Raw genomic sequence first — 27,253 nt, forward strand, 5'->3', positions numbered from 1 at the left:
GGCCACAAATGTCATTAAACATTCCACACATTATGCCTCTCTGATTGCCATTATCTGTGTCTTTCTTTGTCATGTGCCTCCCTCTACCTTGCTTTCTCTGTCTCTGTTTCTCTATCTCTGTCACAGCCCTCAATCTCCATGCCCTCTCTCACTCTCTCTTATCAGTGAGGTAGAATGTCGAGGGGAATAACTAAAACAGGTTCCAAACTTCTAAGTGTTCTGATGAAGCTTGGTTATTACGCTTCAGTAATCCACTGGTTAATGCTAATTGTCTTTGAAATGGTAAAATTGAATTACAAATACCACTAGGACATATCTAGGTTTTTCAGGATTTGTCTGTAACAGACATTACAGAAAGGTAGAAGGAAAGTGTCTTGATTTGTACCTGTAAGCTTACAAGTCATCCAGAGGGGAGCTCACCACATAAACCAAAGACAGGTCATATTTAGCTGATTAATATTAAAAATCAATTAAATCAGTTGGTGGGTGCAGTGAGACAGGTTGGTTTTTTATGGCTTTTTTTCAAATTTGTGTGCATATGTGCGTTTGTGTGTGTGTGCCTGATGAACAGTACCTGGTCCAGGGATGCCTGCAGCCTGTGTGATTCCAGTAATGACTCCTGGATCAGGGCACTGCTCGCCTTGGTCTGGTTCAGACTGTCTATCAGCTCCCTATTCTCCAGAATATTACCCTGAGCTGTGACCAGGGTCTGACACAAGAACAGGACAGGCAGATACAAACAATAGATATGGCAAGGATTAGACTGGGGCAGAAAGGGAGTCATTGATAAGTAAGACAGAAGCAAAGAGGGGTGGGGGGGGTATTTTGTTATGTATCAGTCAATTGTCAAAAGTGTGTGATCTGATAAATGTTGCAGGAGCAAGAGATATCATTTCATAATGGCCTTATGTTGGACATTTATTCATTTTTTTATTTAAGCTTTCATTGAGAGCCAGGAGTCCCTCACTTCATTCTGTGGAATCTATTCTGTAAAAGGAACTGATAAAATTTATTCAAATAAAATTCAAATAAAATAGATGAGAAAGCAGTGGTGCATGGAAATGTCAAGTCGAATATGCTCCTACATTTCTAGAATAATTATATGTCTAGTACCAGTGAAGCACTGACATCCTGCTTTTGGCACTGTGGACTGTGTGCACTATGTGCAATAATCAATATGTTGAATGTCTATGTGACATAATGTCCATCAACTCTATGTGTGTGTATGCATGTTTGATTGTGAAGGTGTGTATGTATTAAGCTCTGTATGTTTTTGCCTGGAAGTGCAGCCAGCCCCATTAAAATATTTGGACAGTAACAACCTGTTTGATGTTTTGGCACCATATTCTCATTACGTGGCTGTAAAATGATGCAACACCTGCCTACAAATTTCTCTTTAGAAGTGTCAGAGGCATGAATAAGGAAAAGAAATGCATTGAAAGCAACTTTGTGATTTTACTCTCAACTAACGTTCCATTCCATTCAAATCCGAAGGCTTCCAGAGGATTTAATAGAATATTTACAGGGAGATAATTTTTCTGGTGCTGTTTTTCCCATCTGTTCTATCAGTTCAAAATTTAACCTAGCTGTCAAATTGGTAAATGGATATGCACTGACATAACCTAAAATTAAAGCTGACAGCTACTGAGATGCATGCAGATTTACTTTTACAGGCACATAATGGTTCCAGTTACATACCTTGTGGTCCACCATAAAGTAATAAAATAGTTTTTGATTGTTTATAGTACAGATTTCCACAAATTCAACAAATGAGTGCTCCACCAAACACATTTGACAGTGTTCTTGGGGGAGGAAGCCAGTGACAGATTACATCCTTGTTGTAATACAAGCGACTCCTCCTGTTTTGTCTGTACACATTGTCTCATTCTGTTTACTACAGCCTCCTCAGGCCATCAGTGGGAGTAAGCAACAAGATCTGCAGTGCAGGAGAACTGAATGTTCCAAAAGGGGAGAAAAGGGGACTTCCACACTGATTTTCTCAACATTGTCTAATGATAATACATCGTTTTAAGGTTTTTATCACTTGGGTACATAATACATACAAATGGTAGGCACACTATATTACACTTGTATACGATACTGCCCTCGCAACAGCCTTTTGTACCCCAAAATGTAGAATTCTCCTGTACTTTGTTCTCACAGTGTACACTGTATGAATGTATGTGTACCTCTAACAGGGATTCTTCCAGCTGAGCCAACTGTATTTTCTTGTCTTCCTCTTGTTGTAGTAGTCTTGTTTTCTCAGTCTCCAATTCTGGCTTCTCCTGTTGGATGGTCAAGGCCAGCAGCTAATGCACAGACACATAAACACAAACAAATGGGCAGGTGGACATACAGGATGACTACAGAAACACAGTATGACTACAACATACAGTACATGGTCTATATATGCACTGTATTATTTCACTATAAAAGCACTTGTTGCACATGGATTTTGTTCATGAAGCATAAGGCACCAAATTGAGTTAAACTGCCAGATAAAAACAGACACATCTGCAGCATATTTGAAGCAACGGTCATAATGGGAGAAACAAAATGTTTAGTACATTTTCTTTATTTTACTGTATTGTTTTATTTTACAAAACATCACCACAGACTATGGCCTCACACACCATGGGGTCTAATCTACACCGCTGCAATAAAGTGTCAGCAAAACTGAACATAGCTTCACAAACAATTTACTGCCGAGGCTGGTAAACCTCACACATACTTTCTGTTATGTTATATTGTTTATGTGCGTGCGTTTGAGTCTGGGTTATGTTGGTTACCTGTCCTCGCAAGCCTGCCCTGGTGGTAGTGAAGTTGACCTCTGTAACCACGGAAACAGCATCAGGGGGGATGAAGGGGCTGGGATTCCGTGTTGCCAGGAAGAGACGGAAGTCCTCGTTGTAATCAATAACCTTGTCTCCTATCTGAACAACATATCTAGGACCTGAGTGTGCATGTATGGGTGTGTCCATATGTGTTGAAATTGGAAAGAAAGAAAGGGAGTCTCTGTTAACAACGTATACTGTATAATACAGGGTTGTAACTTTGTCTTCAATGACCATTTAAAATCCTATCTTGACCTTTTTACATTCTGCTTCTACGTGCCTCACTGTCTTCTAGATGTCTGCAATGCAGTACTGCCTTGCTTCTTTTTTGCTGTTCAACACCACTTTTTTAAGTGGATAACTTGCCCTTTCTCACACCTTCTCTGCCCTCACTCCAATTCAGCCTCCAATAAACAACCGCCTCTCCATGGATGATTCAGAGCCTTATGAATCACAATCATTTTCACAGGTATGTTTGCAACCTCTGTTTACACATACGTGATTGGTATGCAATTATCTAAACCCAGAAACTAAAATGTCCCAGGTAACATCAGAAGCTTCAAAAACAGCATGCACAAAAGATGCATTTTGAGACTATCTTTTAAATTTCAAATAGCATTGGTCTATAACATAGATTGAGCATGTTCATGCTTATTTTATACAGTAAATATAAAGAATTGCAGCAGTCTGAATTCTTCAGAATAGTGGCTCAAACAACGACTGTTCCTGAAGACTTTTCATTAGCAAATTTTTAATGCATGTACCGTATTTTCCGGACTATAAGGCGCACTTAAAAGCCTTTAATTTTCTCAAAAAACGACAGTGCGCCTTATAATCCGGAGCGCCTTATATATGGATAAATTCTGGTTGAGTTTACTGACCTCGAAGCGATTTTGTGTGGTACACGGCGCTCACGGCGCTCTGTCAAAACGTTTTAGTACGACTTTGGTAAACTACAAAGCCGCACTGCTTGCAGCATTACGGCTATCGTAGTCAGGAGCGTCGCGGAGTAATACATACTGTGCTCCACCATAATGTTACAGTGTGCGTGTATAAGGACCTATAAGGAGTTAATGTGAATACGCTAACGTTTGATTTAGCGGTATCAGACTGTGCTTTTTTTACGTGTTACAACTGAACAAGGTTGAGAGTTATTGTGAACGCGTTTAATAAAGTTTGACTGACTTATCTGACTGTTTCGCTTAATGCGCCTTATAGTCCGGTGCGCCTTATATATGAAAAAAGTTTGAAAATAGACCATTCATTGACAGTGCGCCTTATAATCCAGTGCGCCCTATAGTGCGGAAAATACGGTAATTACCATCACGTTTTAAAATGGCCATGGAAAGAGTGTTTGATGTTTACAAACATGCTTGCTTGCTGTCATTTTGACAACCCCCCGTTTGTATGAAAGTGGTGTTTGTGCTTGTGAGAGGGGCGTATACCCTGTGCTATGAGGTCCCTCCTCAGCAGCGGGTAGAGCACAGGTTCAACTCCATCCATCTCTTGGATAATGAGGGTTTTTCCAAATCTGACTGCCAGCTCCAGGGATGTCATGAAGTTACTATCCTTTTGAGAGCAAGCACACAGAACAAAAATTAATTAAGAATAACTACAATTCTGTTATTGGTTGGTGACACAGTACTCTGTAACATATCATATCAATATTATTAATATCCACAGGAACAATAAGCAAATAAAATCAGTTACAGATTACATAAATAAAATGTTTATTAAGGTTTAAGGTTGCTTTACTGGTTATAGCATATAACCAATCACTTCTTCTCATAATGATTGGTTTTTCTAGGCACACACTGAAGGTCATCTGACTCAGTCTGCAAAGTGCATCACATCACTGTGGTGGTCATGTCATGTTCAGGTTAGGTCTGTAGTGACTTACCAATGACCAAAAGCATCATTTGCAGCTAGAACACCAAAAGATTTCAGTTTGTTGAGAAAATAAACTACCACAATGAAGATTTAAAACCACTAAATTTAAACGGCATTTAAATGTATATGGCAGACAATAACAAATTGATATATGTGAATAGATTCACATACATACATATCTAAATCATGGTATCAAAACAGAAAATGGTGCATAGCTCCAGTCCAGCTCCAGAACCTATCCAGTGACTACAGCAGTTTAATGCATTACAGGCCCCTTATAAAGCCATAGACACACAGAAGATAAAGGAGACATTCAATCTCTTTAAGAGCACCAACTAAATTACTGCTTCAAGGGTGTGATAAATAATGACATCAATTTTGCAATTAGTAACTGGTAATTAGTAAGTAATGAGTAATACAGTCCAACATTGATTAATGCAATCAAATAATTAGTTAAAGTCAACAACTGGACAGAGTGAGGAGAAAGGGGCCTTATTCATACACTCTATCAAACAGTGGTGATAACTAAATGATAAGGGCATACTAATGGGTTAAAAATAGACTTGGACTCATCAGACAAAAAGAAAACGTTCAATCAAGGACATCTCATGAAACACTTCAAAGTAATTTTCAACATGAACTGCTTTAGATGTTCCTGCAGACATAAAAGTTACCTCACCTGTTTAGGGTTGATTGATTTGAACAAAACATATTACCAGTGTGCATGCCTGTAAAAATGAGTTTGCAAATTTAAATGAACAGTTAAAAACCTCTTTTGTGTGTTCTTTAAGGTACCTGTGTGTTTATGATTGTGTGTGCGTTTACCTGCTGGTTGATAACTTCTAGTCTGTGCTGTTTGAGATGTGTGCGTAGCCACTCTGTAGCTCGGGATGACGGGTCAATCAGGAACGGACAGGCAACACTCTAAATAACAATGAAAAATAACTGTGTTTCAGGTTAAGTTTATTTGGGATAATTTTATCTGGGAAGAGGCTAAGCTACTGAGGAAAAAGAGTTTTGTGTGTGTGAGTGTGTGTGTATAGTTCAGTCCTGTCTCACTGTTGTCATGCTTATCGACCACTGTCACTCCTATGCCAGGCAAAGGAATGAAGTCCCCAACCCTCCTTTAATCCTGTGCTCATCTATTTCATGGTCTCTTGCTCAAGGATTCTCCGTCTCAAACCTGTTTGTCTGTTTTTCACAGCCTTTCTTACTCTGCATACTGATAGAAGTAACCCTGGTATCTTTCTTTTTTCTTTTGTGTGGTGTCATGGACATCTACGTACACATCTCACCTATCTTTTTAATCATCCGCAACTAACTCTGTATATTAAGTTATTACTATTACTGAAGTGATTTTTCATTATGCTGTAGTTTCCTTAATCTTCTTTGTAGATCTGTACAAAAAGGGTGATTGACTGAGATAACTTAGTTGACAGTTGTCCAAAAAGTGAGCAATAAAATTAGTTAAAGACATCTGAAAAGCAACCAAACTAACTTAACTCTGTGTGTGTGTGTGTGTGTGTGTGTGTGTGTGTGTGTGTGGGTGTGTGTGTGTGTGCGTGCGCGCGCATGCGCATCTGTGTGTGAATGCGAATGCATACAGTCTGTCATTGCATTTTAACGTACGTGGTAGTTTGAGAATATATAATAAAAATACACTAGTTGTAAGGAAGACACAGAGAGAGAGGGGGACAGTAAAAGAAACAGAGGCTACAGTGCTACAGTAAACTAGATGTGGGCTATAAGGATGTATGATGGATCAACTTCTTACCCGTAACTTGAGAGCATTGATCTGAAGGCAGCAATGGCAAAAATGACACAATCACAATACAGACAATGGATGATACAACAAGAGCATGATTCTTGATACAACTATTAATATAGAGACTGACTGTTATAAGTAAATTCTAGAGTTATATTGCACTTTGATGTCTTAAAAAAGTGCATAAAACAAAGACATTGTAAACTAAAAACTTAAGCCTCACCAAATGTAAAAGAAATGGGTAGAGAAAAGAACAGAAATTGGTGATTAATGATTAAGTTACAAAAACACAAAAAAAACACAAATAGAGAGATTAACATGGACTGTCTGAAGGGTAAATTGAAGTCTAACCTGTAGTATGACCAGGGCATTCTCCATGGAGAGGTCATCAGATGGCAGCCCTTGACTCTTCCAGATCAACTGCTCACTCTCAGAGCACAGGAATGACCGCAAGTCGAACTCTAATACAAACACACACGATACAAATGCTCATGCTTATTTGTTGCTTTTGTATATGTTCACTGAAAAGAGTGTTGATAATACAGTTACTACAGTTACTGGACACTGCAACAGCCACTTGACAACAAGTCTCAATTCAACAGTCCTGATCACCAACTAACTCGCTGCCAGAGAATCCAGGGAGTAGGAAACATTAGTTGATGACTTAGCTGTTTGGAATTTACATGCACATCTCAAGCCCTCTCAGTTGCTGAGCAGAATTATATGGTCAGAGCTATTAATGAGACACTATTAATGAGACAGCAATAGGGGATGAAAGAGACTTTTTACAGGTTAATGTGTGTGGATAAAATATTAATATCTGAATAGAAGAGCTGATAAATGAAGTAAATACAGAAAGTGCTGAAAAAACTGGATTATGTGTGAGAGTTTTTATGTTATTACTTGTTAGATGAATCAAATGATCCAAAATACAGATGCTTTTTGACTGAAGGATTAAAGACAAAACATCAACATGATTTGGAGGTTATGTCTGTTACTCTGGTGTTTACTGTAAACTCGGGAGTCATTACAAGTTGAACAGTGATCAGATAATTCCTAAACTCTCTACTTTCATAATTATTTAATCAACACTCATATTTCGAAAACCCAGGACCTTGCAAGTGTTATGTTTGTCCCTTATGTATTAGCAGAATCCACTGTATCATTTGTGTGTGGGTAGAAGTGTGTTTGTGTAGGCTGTTTAGTATGGGAGTAAGCATATGCTGTTGCTAGTATGTTCACTGAAACAGTATATTTACTCTGTAGTCCAGATTGAGCCATCCATCTCTCCAAACAGTGTCTTCTACGGTCTTCAGAAGCTGCAGACAAATAGGTGATGAAGGCTGCAGCAAGCATGGCCCTCATAGGAAGCGTATCCAACTCATTCTTTATCTCAGACATCTGATTGAAAGAGAGACACAGATAGAAAAGAAAAACAGAAAACGAAGGAGGGGTAGACAGACAGGTAGGTGATTAGGAAGAGAAAAGTATGATGAGAGAAAGATAAGAGAGTGAAGGGCACCATGAGGATTGGGAGGGTTCAGTGGGAAGAATGTAAAGAGAGGCAGGGATGAGAGAAGGGAAAGATAGAGGAAAAAAAGAGAAAGGTAGGTAAGTTAACCCATGTGTGCATAGCATGTGACTCCTCATTCCCTCCTCCAAACTGATGAACCGTAAACCCAACTCATAGCCCAGAATAATACAAAAATGTCTACACTTATTCTGACCAGAACACAAGATAAAAGTGTTGAATAAATGCAGGACAATGCTCGCACATTTGCACATGATGAGATGATGTGACATTACTGCAGTGATTTCCAAGTAGTCCAGTTGCCATGTCAGTGGATCACAAGTGGACAACCATGTTTGGTAAATAACTATGCACCAGGCTTCTTTGTCAGTCTTCATGACTCACTGCCCAAACTGCTGCAGGTTTTCAGGACCATGTAATCTCTGGTCTACTGTATTGCTGTATTGTTGCCAAAGTGTATCACTGTCATTTTCGACTCACAATAAAAAATCTCAAAGGTACTAATGCAACTTTTTCCACTTATATGCTAGTAGACAACTTAGACAAAGATTTTGATTTCTAAAAAATGGTTTCCAAGTGCTTCCTATCACATGATATCATCTGCTTCCTGCTCCTTCCGGCTGAAGAAATGGCGGATGCAAATCTTCCTGGAAAGAGGTCATTTTCATAAATTTCTTATGATTTTCCCCCCAAACATATTTATAATTATTTAATCATTCAAGTCTCTAGAGTAAAAAAATTGTACCTAGGATAAATATTTTTTTGTTCATGGGCTTATTTCTGTGAGTGGCAACAATTGTTGCCAGTCATAAAAATGCTATTTTTCATAAGTACAAAATGGAAAAAATAAATACATAACATGATTCAAAGGGACTCAACTGATAAAATGATATGCCTTACAACGGGTTAAGACTGTCAAACATCCTGTCACTTTCTAAACTTCTACTCTAAACTTGTGCCTATTTCTGCATCACTTGCACTGTAGTTGTGTACCCTTCTCACTGTGTGGTTCTCCTTCCCCTGAAACACTTAAACAGCTTAGAGGCATTAACATAAAGAGAACTACAGCTACTGCATACTGCGCAGAAGAAGTGTGTACGCGCATGTGTGTATGTGTGAGAATATGGAGATACGTGAGTAGAGAGTAAACTGGCTCTTTGGTGCTAGCCTTGAGGGAGGCAATGAGTGTGAGGTTGTGTGTGTGTGAGTGTGTGTGTCAGGAAGAGATTGAGTGTTTTAATTAAGGTGCAGACAGATGCTGTAGAGAGGAGTAAAAACAGCCAGAAGGGACCCAAGACAGCAGGATTCATCCCCCCGTCACACTCTCTCACACACACACACACACACACACACACACACACACACACACACACACACACACACACACACACACACACACACACACACCTCCTGTTGCTCTTACATGGTAAATGAGCCTCTTTCTGATTAAATGTGTCTAACTTCCCACACCAATACACACATCAACATACTCATACATCAAACTACCTGTGTGTTCCACCGTGTGTGTTCTCCATCCAGTTGTGATATGAGCTGCTGGGCAGCAGTGATTGTGTCCTGAGCTTTTGTCACCTCAGCCTCCAACTTTGCTGCCTCTGCAGTATGACACTGAAACCTGGAGACAAGGTGGAAAAGAGATCAGTAAGAAGATAAATGTGTTTTATGTGGGGTCAGTGGAGATTTGAGTGATATTGTTACGGCCGTAGTGTCGTGCTGTGTGTTTTTGTCTGCTGTCCCTCCAGGTACCGCCCTCCTGCGCCAAGTGGATGAGCGCACCGGTGTCCCATTGCTCATTAGAGCGGTATAAAGGCTGGGAGTGGAGATGTGCAGGTGCCAGTGGGTCAGACGGCAGCGTGAGGCTGTGTGTGTGTGAGCTAGCAAGTGGTGACGGCTCTGATCATTGTTATCGGCCAGTGGGCCAGTTTTTGTGTGTGCACCAGATACTGTCTGTGTGTTACTCCCTGTGGCTGGGAGGGTGTTCTCTGTTTCATCTTACCGTTTGCTGTTTGTCGCCCCTTTCTTTCTTTTCCAGGTTCTACCGGCTTCACCTGTTATCCAGAGCTCGTTTTGAGTTGGCGTTAAAGGTTTTTTGGTTAACTTATTTAATTTATAATAAATTGGCTTATTTGTGACCTTACTATTGTTTCCTAGTTATTCCTTCTCCCCAGTTTTATTTAACATTGTTACTCCCCACTCCCCTAGACCACTTGGGGATGTAACAGATATTGTGATGTTTGTTTAATTTACCAAAGATAGATTAAATATGTAATAAATATAACATAAGCGCTATGAGGTATAATCCATGCTCAAATCCCTCAATGCTGCTGAAAGTACAATCTGTATGGCAGAGATTGTGACAAAATAAAAGTAAAATAGGAGGAGAGGAGAGGAGAGGAGAGGAGAGGAGAGGAGAGGAGAGGAGAGGAGAGGAGAGGCTGGTACAAGTAAGAAATCTTTCAGTTCAGCTCATATAGATAAGAAATTATTGTAGAACCAGGGATTGATAGGAAGATAAATGACAGAACAGATGACTGAAAAGAGCAAAGGCTGAGGATGTTGGAGGAAAGAGCAACACAGAGTATAAGAGCTTGGTGACACTTGCATTGTGAAGTTCAGAAGAATCAATGGCTAGAAGAGTGGATGGAAAGTTGGGGGGAGACATACTTCTCTTTCAGCTCGCTGACTTTGGCTCCGACAGAGTTGAGCTGGTCCTCCAGCTTATTCTTCCTACTCTCCGTTTTCCTCAGGTTTCTGGACACACACACACAAAAAAGAACACAGAGAGTTATCCTGTGTATCTATTTTTATCATGAAGAGTGAAGCATGGAATGTTTAAAAAAAAATCCCTAAAAAATAAGCAAGTTGGAAATATGGGTTTATTGCCCAAATGCGGCAACTTGTTTGTGTATATAGCTTATGACTAGGTGTGTGGTTGTGTTTAACATATTAGTCAAAACTTTAAAGTGTTTTCTGGTGTGGTGTTGGAGTGGGTGAAGGTTCCTACTCCAGTAGTCCAGCTTGCTCTCTCTCCAGTGGCTCTATCCTCTCTAGGACGTGGGAGTACTGGACATTGGCTTTGACCCAGGCAGCCAAAGGAGCAGCTGCTGCACTCGCACGCTTAGCATTCTGACCATAGCAACAACAGCATCACAAATCAGAAACAACTTAGTTATAATAATAGAATAATAATATATATATTTTTTTAAATCAACAAATGGTTTATTATATCAACCAACCATATATCTAATTCTCATTCTGCTACCATGGATAGCTCACCTTGGGGTCGAAGGAGGCCTTGTTCCTATTGAGCAGCTCTTCTACACTCTGGCGAATCTCAGGGGTGATGTTCCTGGCCTCAAATGTGGCTATGTCTTCCCTCACACCACGCTTAGCCAGAAAGCTACAGAAAAGAGGGGTAAAGAAAAAAGTACACAAGCAAGAGAGAGGATTGGACATGGGTAGGTGACAAATGAAGACACACACAAGAGATTCTGTGTGTGAGTTTGAGGTTAAATCTTATGGCAATAAAGCTAATTAAAGAAGTGATCATCAACGGGAGTAAAGGGACAAGTAAAGGGACTTTTTATCCAGAAAATGAAGAGGTTAAAAGTATCTCAAACGTAATATTTTGAGACTTTTGATGAAGTTTGTTCATCTCCAATTAAGTATAAATATTGCAAATATAGCAAATTCATGTATGCCATTTGAACCCCAATATATTTCAAGTTTACATTCTGAGCTGCCCTCATTTTTCCTGCTCTCAGGGTGAAGTTCTAGGTTAGCTATCTGTTTTTTATCCTTCTCTCTCTCTCTCTCTCTCTATGTTTCTAGCAGCACTCAGAGCAAAGTTGGCTCACCCAATTAACATGAGTCATTAGTGGGGCAGACTGTTTTTTGTCTGTCTGATCCCCTCTAAAGGTGCCCATAGTCAGATGAGTGACTCCTACCAAATACTAATTTAAATCAACATAGATACAATGCAGCATGCACATGAGATACACACATAAACAGGTATTCTGACATATTAATAAGTTATACCACAACTATTTTTTTCTCACACGGATTCATTTCTTTTGGGCCATTTTCTTTCTTCAATAAAGGTCAAACTTGAGAAGAAAATGATGGTTTGAGTGGCTTTCCAATTTAAACATATTTTACACATGGTGCTAAATTTATCACCCTTCCTTCATGTAACCCAGTTACAAAGATTTCTCCTTATCCCAGTGCTTTTCTAGCTGTGTCAAGCATTTCCTCTTCTTCCTCCCTCAAGACCTCAATTTTCACTTTTTGGCATCAAGAGGTGTTGAAGAGCCTCGTCAGTTTAATTACTCCTAACAAAGTAACTTTCTCTTCATCTATCCATCTATCCTTCTTTTTCACCCTTCTTCTGCCCATGCTATTACACATTCTTCCCATTTCTTTTCCCTCTCACCTCTTCATGCTGACCCAGGAGGTGTCGAAGATGCCCATCAGTCTCAGCACCCCCTCCAGGATGTCTCTGATGACATCAGGGGGCATGCGGAGGGAGCGGATCTCAGACAGAGCTTCAGGCTTGATGTTTCCCACTGCACGCTTTGCTTCATCTACCAAAGGCTAAAGGGTAGGAATGGCAAGCAGAGGGAGCCATACAAAAGTAAGTGATAAATAAGTACAGCTGGGATTGTAACTATAGAAAAGGTAGAGAGTAGGTGTATGTGTCTGTATTTCTACAAAGTGCCAGATAATGTTATATTGACTGCACAAGTCAATCAGTCAACTTACCTGTACTTCCTTCAGCTCATCATCTATTTTGGCTTTTCTCTCTTCTATCTTGGACACTTCCTGAGCCATCTTTCCTTTTATCTTTTCCATCTCTGTCTTCTGGTCACTGGCATTCTGGATAACCAAAATGATCATGCAATGTTTGATTGACTGTGTTGGATTAAAATTATGGCTTTCAAATGTTTCAAAATCTGAACAGAAGAATATTGTATAGAGTATATTCTCTTTAACTTGCTATTCACCAGGAAAACCCGACCCCTGACCTCGAGATATTACAACAGAAGCCCATCCAAATAACCTGTTAAAATACAAATAAGCTTCTTTGTCAGTACTTCAGTTCTGAGATAGTTCAGGCATACATCTCAGGTTCTCTTCTGTGTAAAGATGAAAGATTTGGTTTAGGAATAATAAGAGTAAGACAGTCATTGATGATGAAAAGAGATAGAGGATAAATGTTTTGCAGCATCAGTTTCCCACACTTTCTCTCTCTCACCTCTATCTGTAGAAACTGTCTATCACATCACATCCTCACATCCTCATCCAAAACAAATCTCTTCATTGACTTCCCTTCATCTCCCCATCCCTCCAGTCATCCCATAGTTAAGACTTTACCCCTTCCTATAAACTGCAAATTTTCCTTATTTCCTCTCCAAATCTCATTTTCCCAGACTCCTCTACTTCTCCCTGCCCTGATGTTTCCATCTTCCCAAAGCCTCTATCACTCATCCACCTATTTTATTTCCATTCTTCATCTCCTTTGTCCCAGTCTTCCTCCTTTTTTCCCTCCCTGCTGTCTCCAGCTCTACAGGAGACATAGCGGCTAAAGCCCAAAGGGAAGAATCTAGTCGTTAATTATCACTCTGCAAACTCACTCTGCTGACAGTTTTTCTTTCTTTTGTTTCTTGTGTCTTATGTTTCTACTCTCTCCCGCCTTCATTCCATCTTACTCAAAAAACAGAATCCCCACAGAGAGAAAGACAGAAGGATATCATAACTAATGAACAGAGTTCAGCTTCCATCCATTCTCCACACAAGGACAGCAGGAGGAAATCAAAACTTGGGTACCAAGAGATAGAAAACACTGGATGAGAAGTCAAAGAACAAACAAATCTGCAAGCACACACAGACTAAATAAATAGTGTGTCCACAGCAGGCGGGGCAGATCCATGGGAAATTCAGAAAAAAGTTAATGACTAGAGGAGAGATGGCAAGAGAGGCAAAGATAAGCTGAGTAAGAGAAGAGAAGAGAAGAGGGCTAGCAGGGAGGAGAGGCACAGTGAGAGTTGAGAGGAGGATAGATGTAACTTGGAGGAGACATGAAACCCAGCTGGACTACTGTCCTGCCAGCCCACTGAGTGTCAGAGTTACACACAGTGACAAACACACAGTGACAAACATAGATACACACACACCTGCATGGAGGTGGTAATTTCCTGTAGGGCAGAATCTGCCTCCTGTTGTTTAGTCTTCAGCAGTGCACTCTGCTCTGCAGCCCGCCTCTTCAACTCATCCACCAGTGCTTTGGCTTCATTGAGCTTAGACACACCTGCCTGCAGACACAAGTGAATCACAACATTTGAGAGATAAAAAATAAGACTCTAATATATGAATAAAAATAAGAAATCTAAATCTCTTCATGAAGTTCAGTAGTGCTGTCACTTCTAAGGGTGAGTGCCAGTTCCAAGTACAGTACACACTGCAAATGGAACAGACAAGCTGATATTTTACCTGTAGATGCTGTTGTCTCCTTGTGAGCTGGCTTTGCTTCCGGCTGTACAATGCAGTGTAAACATGAAGAAAGGCCATGTACTGGCTGGGTGTTGCACCATGTTCTCTACATGACTCATGGACCATCAGGAACAAACGGCCCAGGTCACTCTGCCCTGACCCTGCTGGGAGATGAAGAAGCTTGTGAGCACGGACGGGGTTGAAGTTATGAAGTCATTCTCATTACATTAAACACAGACACATAAAAAACATAAAGCTCAAAATATAGTTTATAAGCTCCGAATTATCTCATGGTTACCTCAATACAGTCAAGTTTGTTATGATAAAGTTATGGTTGCGATACCTATCAAATACTGGTGGGAATGCTTGCCATCGCAGACACAAACTTTATTTTATACACTGACTCAAAAAATCGATTTCCAGCTTTTTGAAGGCATTCATATTGTAAAGGTTTCTCAGGTATGGTGAATATTTAAGGACTATTGGATGAGTCCTAAATATTTAAAAATGTTGTGATAACAGGAAAGCAGTATGACATTAAAGCAAATGTCTAAAGTCTAACTACATCCTGAAGAGCAGCGTAATTAGCCCTGTAGTGTCACGAAAGTGACAAGTAAGAACAACAACAAAAAAAAATCAATTATCATTATGAATAATACAATCAAACAATTTAAAATAGTGTTTCAGAGAAAATGGGTCTTTCAATGAATCAAAGTTTTGGCTTCATGTGCATTGCTCTTACCTGAGTTGTTCTTGTTGGTTGCATTCTCTCTTTCATTTTCCTCCTCTCCACCTCCTGTCTTTGCCAGCAGCAGCTCAGGAATCTAACAAGGTACAGTTTTTTCAAACACCATATTTAAAATTTTGAATGAGAGTATTGATGTGTCTATTAAAAATGTTTCTCTCTTTTCTGTTTATCAAAATTAATATAGTTGGTTTTCAATTTTAAAATTTACCATACCACAGGTGAAAGAACTTTTAAAGCCTTTCTGTGATAGGGTCAGTATTGGATCTGGTCCTTGGTAAAGCATATAAATATGTATAAGGCTATAGCAAGCACAGTTAGCTGTCCAGAAACCTAACAAAGATTGGGGTTCACGAGTATGTAACTTCAGTGTTTCCCAATACATGAATCTTCATGCTCAACACATACAGCTCAATTTACTGCTCTTAAATCCTGGCGTGGACTTTATGAGCTGATTTAATATCTATTTTTGATGTTAACTTGTCCCGCTCTTTGTTGTCCTCCTCTAACCTTCTTCATGCTGCTTTCTGCCCATCCTTCCATCCACTGGACAGAACACTTGCGGTAGAAAGCTGGGTTGCTCTCACAGTTGATGGTGAAGTTAGAGTTGGAGCAGTCCATGATCAGAACAATATGAAGGTTCTGTTGGATTCCTAAGGGGTGAGTGAAATAGAAAGGTTTGGAAACAAAAACAATGGAAGAATGTAGGTTGAGACAGCAAATGAGAGAGGAAGAGAGGCTGATATTGTCCATGTTAGCTGCTACCTCCCTGACAGTGAGTGTGAGCAGGGAACTCTTTAGTGGGTTTACTTTGACAATAATAGAGCTATTGATTTGATTCTCTAGCAGCAACCTCAGTGACACTGCACCATTTCTGCAGTACACACAGCACTGCACAGCAGTGGGGCAGAAGAATGGAGTTAGATACAATCATAGAAGAGAATACTGTAGTTAGAACAATCACTGGGTAGAAACAACACAGTAGAGTTCTATAGTTAGAGGAGGACTGAAGCACCACATATACATAGATGGGAAAAGACCAACATAACGAATAAAGGCGGACTGCTACCAATAAATATACAGTACTGACTGTAGGAAAAGTAGTTGTAGAGTGGTCCAGTGAATCCATCCTGGGAAGCTGAATCTTTGAGGGAAGAGAGGAGAGGCTCCAGTTCCTCTGGGGAGTACAGACCTGGAACTTCACCTAAAATAAAATAATAATAGTAATAATAATAATAATAATAATAATAATAATAATAATAATAAGAATAAGAATAAGAATAAGAATAAGAATAAGAAGAATAAGAATAAGAAGAATAAGAATAAGAAGAATAAGAATAAGAATAAGAAGAAGAAGAAGAAGAAGAAGAAGAAGAAGAAGAAGGAGGAGGAGGAGGAGGAACTGAATACTCCAGATAATAGGGCCAGGATGCACTTAACCTGAAAACTATTATTCGTATACAGCATTGTTTTTGTTAAAATGATCCCTGCTGCAGTTATGGATACCTGTGGCATGGCCCATATTCAAATTTAGATCAAGTAAACTCCAAAAGAGGGGCTGCTACCTAATTCAAATTCTAATCTTAACCCTAAAATGAAACCCCTTGAGGCACTAATGATCAAATCTGTATAAATATAAATAGGAGAAAACACACAATAACACAATATGCACCTGATGACAGCAGGCTGTTGACCATCTCTAAGAAAGCTGGGTGTACAAACTGATAGTCCTCCAAAAGCAAAACCACCTGTTGGCCCTCCAGACCTGCCAGTTGCATTACCTACACAAAGAGTACACACATACACTCCATTATATTATATTATATTATATTATATATATATATATATATATATATATATATATATATATATATATATATATATATATATATATATATATATATATATATATATATATATATATATATATATATATATATATATATGTATATGTATGATATACAGACAACAAACTTCCTTTAAAAACTCTGCATTTATTCTTAGTAAATGCAAAGTGCAGGTGCCATTCAGTCAATTTAAATGTGAAACAAAACACCTGATAGAGTGTTAATGGAAATACAATTAAATTGCCTGTCAGCACAGTCTCTAAGTGTGTCAGTAGATCAGTAGATCTCTTAGTGTGTTCTGCAAAAAGTAGTTAGCTTGAAACAATGTGAATCAATTGAGGCTATAAAATCTTATACAGGGGATCCACTATTACCGTTTTAAGATCATTGTTGAAATGCTTAAGAGTGTAACCACGAGAGATTTTGGGCGTGAACAATGTGTATCCATGCATGTGTGACACCAGGGACGTGGCTGTGTGCCGACCCACTCCACTTCGGCCAGCCAGTAGCAGAGAGCCACCGGGTCGGCTCAGGACCCGATCCACCCTGGACACAAAGTCACACACTTCCCTGAACAGGAGAAGGTCCAGCTCCCTGTTATCACGACTGTACAGCACTACTCCCTAGGGGGGGAATGGGGAGGAACATATACACATGAGAAGACACTCTGACAAATGCGTTGAAATGAAAATAAGAAAACAAATACAAGGAAACACAATCACAAGAATGAGATACAAAGATAGCAGCGGAAGAAGACGGATTGAGATCCTTAACCTATTAAGCTGCATAACCAAAATCTAATAATGGATTCCTGCATTCAAATATCTACTAAAGTAAAAATCTAAGTTTTGTCAGCAATCTATCAAAAGCAAAGTTCTCATTATGAAGATTTGCCTCTTGAAGAATGTTAGCATTGCAGCATGTATTGTATCATCACCGAAGCATTAGCATGTAAGTTTTCTGAGTATAATCTTACCTTCTGTATAACTTGTTTTAGATCAGCAGAATCCAGACGTCCCAGTTGTTTACCATGAGGAGGTAGAGACTGGCCTGGAGCTATTACAGCCCCTTCAGAGGCTCCCCACGTCACATAGAACCCATCTGCACACAGGGAAAAATCATAAACTGTTAGTAACACAACTGCATATATTCCCATATGACATACAGCAGAAGATTTCTGTAGAAGTGAGAGAAAAGGCACAAAAAATCAACACTGCAAAGGCAGAACTGTCACAAAAATGAACTGATAGCAGTCAACTGAGATAAAATGTGTGTTTGAATGTTCAACCTGTTCAATAGGCATTCTGACTTGTTTTCAAATCCCACAGCTAACATACTAGACATTACAGAGCAGTAGGCAGGTGTTTGTTTTACAAGTGGACTGCACCACGGTTTTGTCACTAAGGTTACAAAGTACCAGCCTTTAGCTGATGCTTTTGCACATATTAGATATAAATGCTGCTTACTTGTGTTTATATGACAAGGCTTGGCAATGCCAATAGGTTGGTGGAGAAAGGTGTGAGAAGGATGTTAAAACAAGCTATCACGCTTGTAAGGTGGTGTCTTGAGTGTAGTTGTCAGCACTGTGAGCCTTTGTTTAGCAGTTTCAAGTGGTTATGTTATGTTATATTGAGAAGACTGTGTAGCACTGGAGTCTTGTCTGCTTCAACCAGGATTTGAAATCAGTTGCCAAGATCTAACCCTTGCTATTACCAAGAAATTCAAATATTATGACCAGTGGGTGACACAACAAGAAATTTTTGATTGGTGAATGAGCGATATTGTCAACAATGAGTTTGGTTTACAGTGTAAGTTGTTTAGGGCAGTCAACTGGAAAAGAGAAAGAATTTATCAAAGTCATGCTACTTTAAAATAAGCAAACAGACTATTATATGAGATACTGCAATAAATGTAGAGTCAAAACATGTAATCAAATAGTACTTTCATTCAGGCAAGAGTGACAATCTGAAAATGTTGCATCAAGTAGTCAATCTGTGATGGAATCATGGAATCCTGTTATGTCTTGTCCAGCATTGAGACTGCTGAATCCAGCCTTGAAAGAGTCATATTTTATTGTATAAATAGGACTTGAATGAAGGTGTATGTCAGTGGGAGCAGTCCTATCTCATACCAGTCATGTTGTCTAAAGCATCCGAGCCCCAGTCTCCTCGTATGATGGAGGAAAGGATGTTATCAAAGGTGTGAAGATCTTTGGAAGAAACTAGCCGGTCTCTGAACAGCCTCCTGGCCTCATATGCTACCACCTCCAACACGCTGTCTGTCACATTAGATTGAGCTAAAAATTAATAAATGAGAAACACACACATATTTGGATTAATGTTAAAATGCAGATGAGATTTGCTTATTTGATGGAAATTTGTTTTCAATCAGAACCTTGACACAAGATTCAGCATAAAGACCAACTTGAAAACAGCAGTGGTTACACAGAAAATTTCAAGGAATCATCTGCAAAGGGAATTTTTTTTCTCATTTACAGCATAATGTGACAATGAGCATTTTGTAGTTTCAAAAAAGAGAGACATAATCATTAAACTATTACTCAGGCCTCAACATTGGTATTTGGTGGGATCAGGCATGACAAAAGCACCTCCCAAGATAAATTCCCCCAAGAATCAACAAAGTGCTGTTAGCTAAAAAGAGGACAAGCCTGAATCATGGTCTCATAGGCCACTGGCATCAACAGTGTCTGTCACATTATATTGAAACAGCTGAAGAACAGAATCAAAGAGAGACACAGCTGACACTCTGGGGCTTTCCTGGTATATTCAATTCTAAAAACTACTGAAGAAAAGAAAACACTTTAAATGCCAAGTTGTCGTGCTAAACATTCTCTATGCCTATGGCTTTAAAACTATTTTGCTGCCCAAAATCCACCTTGGTGGTGATTCTACCTCAACAGTAAATAATAAAAAAGACAACAAATCCTGGCAGGTACTGATATGTCTGTTAACATTACTTGTTTTTTTTTTAATAAAAACACATAACAGTTTTGAGGCAAAGTTTTGATAAGAAACCCTTAGATTCAGTTATCAGAGGATTGTAACATATTAAGTGTATTTTATTAGAATAAATGAACCAAGTTAATGAATTACTGTATGAATTCTTGAGCTATATCTTTGACCTTTGACCACCAAAATCTAATCAGTTCATCCTTGATTCAAACTGAATATTTGTGCCAAATTTAAAGAAATTCCCTCAAGGTGTTTCTGAGACAAGAATGGGACAGATGTGAGGCCACAGTGACCTTGACCTTTGACCGTCAAAATTGGGAAAGGGGTCTCAGACTTTTGGACCCTGCTGTATCTGTGATAAGCATCAACTGGCTGATGATATCAGCTATTCCAATGTAAACCAAAGTCCACCATACATGACCACCTTGGTCTTGGGCACAAATTCAAAGTTAGCATGATCTCCATCAAATAAAGATAATAATAATTTAAACAGAGATTAAATTTCAAACACTAAAGTTCTGTAAGTTACAAAGTGTTGTAAATATATTGACCACATAAACATACATCAACAGTGACAGAAAAAAATGGGAGATTTTTACAAGCAAAAACAAAGGTAAACAACAAGGGGAAAGGAGGAAGGAAGAACTAAGAGTTAAGTAAAAAAAAATGATGAGCATAGGAAAAGAGAAGTTTGTCCGCTGACGTGTTTAATTAAAATAAATGATTGGACTCACTATCACAGCAGGAACACATTGCAGAAGGAGAGAAAGAGTGACAGAGGGAGAGATGAAAGGACAGCAAAGGGAGAGGATGATAAAAGAGGGGGAGAGAGATGAGTGACAGAGTGGAAGTAAGAAAGGAGAGGAGAGAGAGAGAGAGAGTGAGAGATGGAATGAAGAAAAGGTGAGAGTTGGAGACAATAGCTCTGAGCTAAAAGTATACCGACAAGAAACTAAGCCATCTGGTCCTGTCTTTTTGATTCTGGCATCAAAACTGAAAGAGATATAAATGCTTCATGTTCCTCAGCAGCAAGAAGATTACTGTATGTGTGCACTCTAAGGAATTAGTAGAAAACCAGTGGGTCATTAAATCCAACATTTTTGTTTGCATACAGCAGGGCTACAGAAAACAAAGATCAGAGCCCCTTATGGGCCATGGGTCTGATTTTTAAAGTTCCCCATATTACAAAAGTGAAAAAAAGATGTTCTGGCTCTGAGTCTAGCTCCCAATGCGGCCTGAAGGTTCATACTTGTTGCCTAACTTTCAGAGGGTTGGGATTTCCCTGGTTATTGCATAAATTTAACACCTGTTGAGAAAGCGCTAAAAACACAGAGATGTTAATATGTGCACATTCTTGCATGTGTATTTGGTTACCTGCAGTGAGGTCATATCGCAGCAGGGTGAGGACCCACTCTGTGAGAATACAGGGGGTAAACAGGTAGTGACTGTGGTCATCCACTGTAAACCTGGCTTTCACCTGAGAGGAGAGAAACATATGAAGATGATAACATCAAAGGATTTTTTTCACAAAGCACTCAACTTAATCCAGAAATAAAAAGGCATGTTTTTAAAGCATGCAGGGGCTTGGGCAGTGCTATTTTTCTGTAAATACATGTCATGCTTTTTTCCTGATCACATGTCACACATCTCATATTCCGATTCTAAAGTCCCCAGTGGCGAGTTTATGCTTTTAATATCTCAGGCAAGAATATGGTATTACAAATACAGAACATGAATGAACACCCTGTCCAATTCAATACCTGTTCATAGAGCTGCACAAGAGAGCCAGCCAGCTGGTGTGTTCTCCCTGTGCTGGCCCAGGCTGCCTGGCTGCCCAGGCTATGTTGGAGAACTGGCTGCAGGTATGCTGAGTAGATAGTCTGCAGCTGCTCCCTGTCTGGATAGCTAAAGGCAGAGGCAAAGAAGCAGAGAAATAGACGGATGTGTGCAAAAAAAGATAGGGCATTGGGGTCGGGGAAAGAGCGAGCAAAATGGAGAAACAGGTTGATGCTGGGAAAGAGAATTGAGGCATGTATGTAAATTAAAGAAAAATTGCAGTATTGCATCATACTCACTCTATGGTGCAAATGCGTACTATAGAGGAGAAGCGGGACGTGAGTGAATGGCTCCCGACAGCAGCCCCTGTGGACATGGAGGCCACCACCTGAATGTTCTCAAGACTCACCCACTCCAGATTTTCATCGTAGAATCCCTTATAGGTCAACACCTGGAGGAGAAATGTGAGGAAGAGAGATGTGTGAGTTTTTTTAACTAGAAAGTATTTCAGATCCCGTTTTATTAAAGTGTTAAAAAAGTCAATAAGAAAATAAAAACAAAACTATAATTTTACAATGGGACAGCCAGTGCCTCTACTGCCGAGATAGGAACCAGGAGCCACATCACCCATCCATTCACTAATTATTTGCTTATCTGTCTGTCTTTTTGTTGATGCATCCACTCTACCTGTTGCAAGAAAGCAGTGAGGTTGCTGGTCCCCCATTTGTCTGGTTTAGGTAGGTTGATATCTTTTAAGTAAAGGACCAGGTTCTCACAGTCCTTGGGTCTGAACACTCTGCCAGTATTTGAGCTGAGCAACAAACAGGTCTGACTGAGCTTCTGTAGCACATGGCGAGATGAGGTCTGTGCACTGCAGTGAACCATGGCGACTTGAGTGGACCGCAACCGAGAGAAGGCATAGCGCAGGAGCATGCTGGACAGAAAACAATACATAGAAAAAAGGTCATAGTGCGTTACACCTTCAGCTAGAAGCTTAAATGCTTCAGCTTTTACAGAGCTCAGTTTCATGTATGTTTAGGTTGATGTCACAGCAATAAAGGAAGAGAGAAACTGTGTGTTAGCTCTAGAGAACAGTGTTTGTCAGAACAAACCTAAAGGCAGAGTGAGACATTTCATGAGGGCACAAAATAGAGAGAGAATAATGGGAAAGTAAATGTGATATGTGAACGTGAATTCACATTCTTTTCGGCCCATACAGTATTATAATATATGGCACATACGTTCCTATATCAAATATCAAAAGTGACATTGCCATATATGTTAAGTATAAGGGGCTATATTATTATTCCATGTATACATCCTCTGGATATATGAAGATATAGGTTTGCAACATATATAAAATACCCATAGTAAAATTTTCATAGTACATACATATTAAAAATATCTATACGATTAATATTTATATGGTATAACATGATGCAACAATATATGTTGACAGTATATATCTAATTTATATATGCAAGTTCATTAAGAAAACATATAATAAAAATAAATAAAAAAAATTCTATATGCTTATTTACTGTAGCATGTTGGTGATAAGTGAGTGGAATTAGGGTCAGGGTTAGTGGGTGGAATCCTAACCCAGCATGCTCTGAGGCAATGTGTTTACAGACATAAGTTGATGAGCTTGTGTTCTAAATACTATCTGCGCGTGATGACTAGTGTTACTGTTCTTGACAATAACTTTGCAATGTCTCTGGTAGGTTATACCCTTTATGGCAAAAGCATGTTACACCACAAGTGAAGTGCGTTCTGCAGTTAATGACCTCCCTGGAGGTGCAGTGTTTTGTTGTTCTTGTTATGCTAATAAACTGCACCCCCAGTAGTTGTGCAGTGTAAGAGGCACAGGGGTTGTTACGAACCAGAAATTATTCCTCAGCCTGAATTCTTCCCACAGCAAATCTTTTGCTTGCTACAATATGTTTCTCATATTAATTTCTCATTAATTTAAAACTTGTCTATCTTCCCATTTTAGGAAAGTAGTGGCAGACTTTCGGAAACCACTGTAGATATTATCAACATGAATTGACAGGCTTTTGGATGTGGATGTATGTGTGTGTGTGTGTGTGTGTGTGTGTGTGTGTGTGTGTGTGTGTGTGTGTGTGTGTGTGTGTGTGTCTGTCTATGAGCATATATATACATACATACATACATACATACATATTTGTATGGGCTAGACACATATGCCAATATATTAAATAGTTCCAATTTCTAATAGGTTTCATATATAATTTTTATATATATGTCTTGTGCTTTTATTTTATATGTACATATATTTCATATGTGGAAATTCAATATATGTACATATATTACATTTGCATATGGGAGTATATGTGTGTGTAAAATAATTAGATGTTCTTTTATCAGAGGACTAAACTGACAAACCCAGTGACCTTTCAGGCGAAGTGAGGCAAAACAAGGGGATGAGAAAAGGAAAGAGTGAAAGAGACTCAACTGGAGTGTAAAAGGCAAACTGAGTGACCCTTGTTCTTCAAACCTCTGGCGAAGGAAGCAATTACTTTTAAGGCAACAACTCTGTGTGCGCACATAAGTAAGCCAAAGCACATACACGCGCACGCAGATTTGATCCTTGTTCTGACTTGTTAGTGCCTTTACGTGAAAGGTCAAGCCTTGAATAAAATAAGCTTTGATGTCAGTGTTGATTGTGTGCATGTGTGTGTGTGTGTGTGCTTTTTAGCCTTCACATGTCAGTGCCTCTGCCTTTGCCTCACAATCCGCAATGCACACTCTCCCACAATGACTTCACTAAGCCTTTTTCTACAAGAAGGCCAACATGAGGTTTGCCTTGGACAGTGCCTGCTTAACTCTCTTTTTAATAGACTGCAATTGGAAAACAATATGAAACAATGAAAGTAATCTTGTTAAAGAATGAATATAAATTAGCTCAATATTGGAAAAATTCCAACAAGCATTCTTTGGAACTATTTTCCATTTTTTTCTTGTATGTAAGGATGTATAAAAATCTTAATTTAACAATCCTGCCAGTGTGAGGCTTTTTTCTTTTTTACGTTTTTATTAAGTGTTTATGTTTGCATGTATACTGTAGCTTTCCATGTGACTTTGTTACACACATGTGTGTACTGAATACAGTGCGTCCCCATATGTATAATTTTGCAAGTGGGTGTATATGATTGTGTTTGACCTGTGTTTATGATTATGCAAATATTTCAGCCCTTTATTTCTGCATTTGTATATTTACCCCTTTCCACAGCCCTCTGGCCCAACCACCATGAAGGGTTGCCTGTGCTGAGCAGTGAGCCATGGGGAGAAACAGTGCAGACCTCTCTGCATGTCTGGAGTCTCTATAACAGGTAGTGTGTGTGTATGAGAGAGCTGTTCCAGCGTGAGACCCTCGGGACGCTGGAATATATAGGCTGCTAGATGGCCGCTGTCAGAGTCATAGTAAGTATCAAGTGGTTTTCTGGCATCCGGTGGGCTTTCCCTGGCCCAGCTCAGCAACTGCAGATGTACAAAAAAAAATAAGAGCATACATCAGGACCAGGAGTGGTACCATTCTGAGTAGTGGCATTACAGAAGTTCCCCACCAGGTGCATCTCCTGCATCAGTATTTGAATGATGATCATGCTCATTTTTTATTAGTTCCAGTGAAGAGGACATAATGTAAGAAACAAGCCTTTAAGATTGAGACATGGATAAAATTTAAATACTAAAACTAAACTGTCGTCCTATGCCCATGCAAAAAAAAACCCCAAAAAACATCAGGGTCCTTACCTCCTTGGCAAACTCCTGTCGTGTTTTGACGTTGAGGTTTCCTCCCAATCCTCTAAGAAGGCCAACAATAAACTGTCCTCTCTCTGCCACAGCATTGAGGTGTGACAGACCATTGAACACTGTACCCACCAGACTAGTCTCCACCACATAGTCATTCTGATGAAAGGACAGTTGAGAAAAAGCATTTATACAAGTACAAAGCTTTTGGAATAAATGGAGTGAAAACAAGATGAAAACTGAATCTGAAAACTGGATCCATCCACTGAGCCTGGTCAAAAGAATTTTTTGATTTTTCACATTCTTATAATGTAAGTAATTAAATCCATTTAAATGATCACTGATCAGTGTACATGGAGGTCATATATTCAGAAAGTCCTATATCTTAGTCACCAATATGGCCATGTGTTGACACATACACAGAAAACATTTGTTCAGTGCATGCAGAATCATGTCAGTAGTGTTTAGCATCCAGGCTAAAACCTTTACTTTAAGGCATGTTTAAAATTGAGCACAATCAAACTGACTATTTTTGAGCCAGTGTGTAGAGAGTGGAAAGTAGTAAGTAGAATGGAGCAAAGGTTACCTGTTTGAGGACCCAGTCTAGGGATCGTTGGAAGTAGTCTCCCAGCCAGTTTTCTAGGTTGCTGCGGCACTCCTCTGGCTGACCCTTCAACCATGACTTTACCAAGGCAGCCACATCAATGTCCTCATCACTAGAAATATAAGTTGGATCAACAAATTTAAATAATAAATTGGCTGAAAAAAAGTCAGTGAGATAAACTAGTTAAGAAAGGTGGAATTCTGTATAAAATAAACAATTAAAACAATTGTCTGGATAGGTTGACTGACCTGAGAAAAATCATGCCCATACGAGAAATGGTGGCTGGCGAGGCACAGCTGAGGTCATGAGTCTCAAACAAGAAGTTAACACTGGGTCCAAACTGGATGCGTTCTCCACTAGGCATGGTTAACAGACGATTATCATCCAGCACAGAGTTCAGACTCTCAATCCACTCTGGGTCAATATCGCCATCACACACAATCCATGAGCTCACCTCTACAAAACACATGTAAAAAACATATATCCTCAATACACCCAATGCAGTGTGCAGAGTAGGCTAACTATATTTAGTCCTTGTAGAGTGTACTGGGTGCAGAGCAAGAACTTCTTCAGTTAAAGTAGCCAGTGTGGACCAAACTTCATGCCAGTTGTCAGATGTCTGGCTGAGAAAGACAGATTATTATAACCTATTTGCATCTATTTAAATGGTCTCCCCTTCTTACCCTGTGGTTCTCTGACCACATTCCTGGCACTGTGTGTGAGGACACCATCAGCCCATTCTCTGGTGTCCATGTCTATATGTCCAAGCAGCTGCTGTCTGGGCATGGCTTTGGGATTCATTGTGTACTGCTTAACCTGCAGAAATACAATATTAACAAGAGGAGACTCAACACTGGGAAAGGTTGTTGTGTTTTTTTTTAACTGACCCATAAACTATCAAACAGATGCTTTTCAGGGTCCTTTCTATCTAAATAATGCAGAGATTTGAATATATGTACTGTCTGAATGGATGAATGAAAATCCAGGTAGGTAGTTTGGCTCTTATACTCA

General features: G+C 39.3%; 1 protein-coding gene across 5 annotated transcripts in view; it reads right to left on the minus strand.

The window, feature by feature from the left end:
• The window catches only part of dync2h1 (dynein cytoplasmic 2 heavy chain 1), a 105,952-nt gene that overhangs the window by 50,454 nt on the left and 28,245 nt on the right, over nucleotides 1–27,253 (minus strand). For 3 of the 5 annotated variants that reach the window (XR_011693428.1, XM_071496052.1, XM_071496048.1), the window contains exons 43-74: nucleotides 26,926–27,058; nucleotides 26,491–26,698; nucleotides 26,225–26,354; nucleotides 25,642–25,797; nucleotides 25,109–25,368; nucleotides 22,555–22,801; nucleotides 22,167–22,318; nucleotides 21,852–21,996; nucleotides 21,466–21,568; nucleotides 19,251–19,415; nucleotides 18,096–18,220; nucleotides 17,494–17,742; nucleotides 16,945–17,053; nucleotides 16,363–16,476; nucleotides 15,783–15,925; nucleotides 15,270–15,351; nucleotides 14,528–14,691; nucleotides 14,212–14,349; nucleotides 12,800–12,913; nucleotides 12,471–12,631; nucleotides 11,315–11,438; nucleotides 11,043–11,164; nucleotides 10,703–10,789; nucleotides 9,527–9,653; nucleotides 7,749–7,890; nucleotides 6,841–6,950; nucleotides 6,499–6,519; nucleotides 5,550–5,648; nucleotides 4,280–4,403; nucleotides 2,790–2,953; nucleotides 2,190–2,309; nucleotides 575–709 (exon numbers count right to left, since the gene is read on the minus strand). Coding sequence is in view for 4 of the 5 variants with exons in the window: in XM_071496052.1 (XP_071352153.1) it covers nucleotides 575–709; nucleotides 2,190–2,309; nucleotides 2,790–2,953; nucleotides 4,280–4,403; nucleotides 5,550–5,648; nucleotides 6,499–6,519; nucleotides 6,841–6,950; nucleotides 7,749–7,890; nucleotides 9,527–9,653; nucleotides 10,703–10,789; nucleotides 11,043–11,164; nucleotides 11,315–11,438; nucleotides 12,471–12,631; nucleotides 12,800–12,913; nucleotides 14,212–14,349; nucleotides 14,528–14,691; nucleotides 15,270–15,351; nucleotides 15,783–15,925; nucleotides 16,363–16,476; nucleotides 16,945–17,053; nucleotides 17,494–17,742; nucleotides 18,096–18,220; nucleotides 19,251–19,415; nucleotides 21,466–21,568; nucleotides 21,852–21,996; nucleotides 22,167–22,318; nucleotides 22,555–22,801; nucleotides 25,109–25,368; nucleotides 25,642–25,797; nucleotides 26,225–26,354; nucleotides 26,491–26,698; nucleotides 26,926–27,058 (4,473 nt within the window). In the remaining variant the exon portion in view is untranslated. The remainder of the gene's footprint in view (nucleotides 1–574; nucleotides 710–2,189; nucleotides 2,310–2,789; nucleotides 2,954–4,279; nucleotides 4,404–5,549; nucleotides 5,649–6,498; nucleotides 6,520–6,840; nucleotides 6,951–7,748; nucleotides 7,891–9,526; nucleotides 9,654–10,702; nucleotides 10,790–11,042; nucleotides 11,165–11,314; nucleotides 11,439–12,470; nucleotides 12,632–12,799; nucleotides 12,914–14,211; nucleotides 14,350–14,527; nucleotides 14,692–15,269; nucleotides 15,352–15,782; nucleotides 15,926–16,362; nucleotides 16,477–16,944; nucleotides 17,054–17,493; nucleotides 17,743–18,095; nucleotides 18,221–19,250; nucleotides 19,416–21,465; nucleotides 21,569–21,851; nucleotides 21,997–22,166; nucleotides 22,319–22,554; nucleotides 22,802–25,108; nucleotides 25,369–25,641; nucleotides 25,798–26,224; nucleotides 26,355–26,490; nucleotides 26,699–26,925; nucleotides 27,059–27,253) is intronic. The other 2 variants (XM_071496049.1, XM_071496051.1) reach the window with 2 other exon arrangements.

This window comes from Trachinotus anak, unplaced genomic scaffold, assembly GCF_046630095.1.
Source record: "Trachinotus anak isolate AG129_WGS33_773 ecotype Australia unplaced genomic scaffold, CSIRO_AGI_Tana_v1 ptg000014l, whole genome shotgun sequence".
NCBI lineage: Eukaryota > Metazoa > Chordata > Actinopteri > Carangiformes > Carangidae > Trachinotus > Trachinotus anak.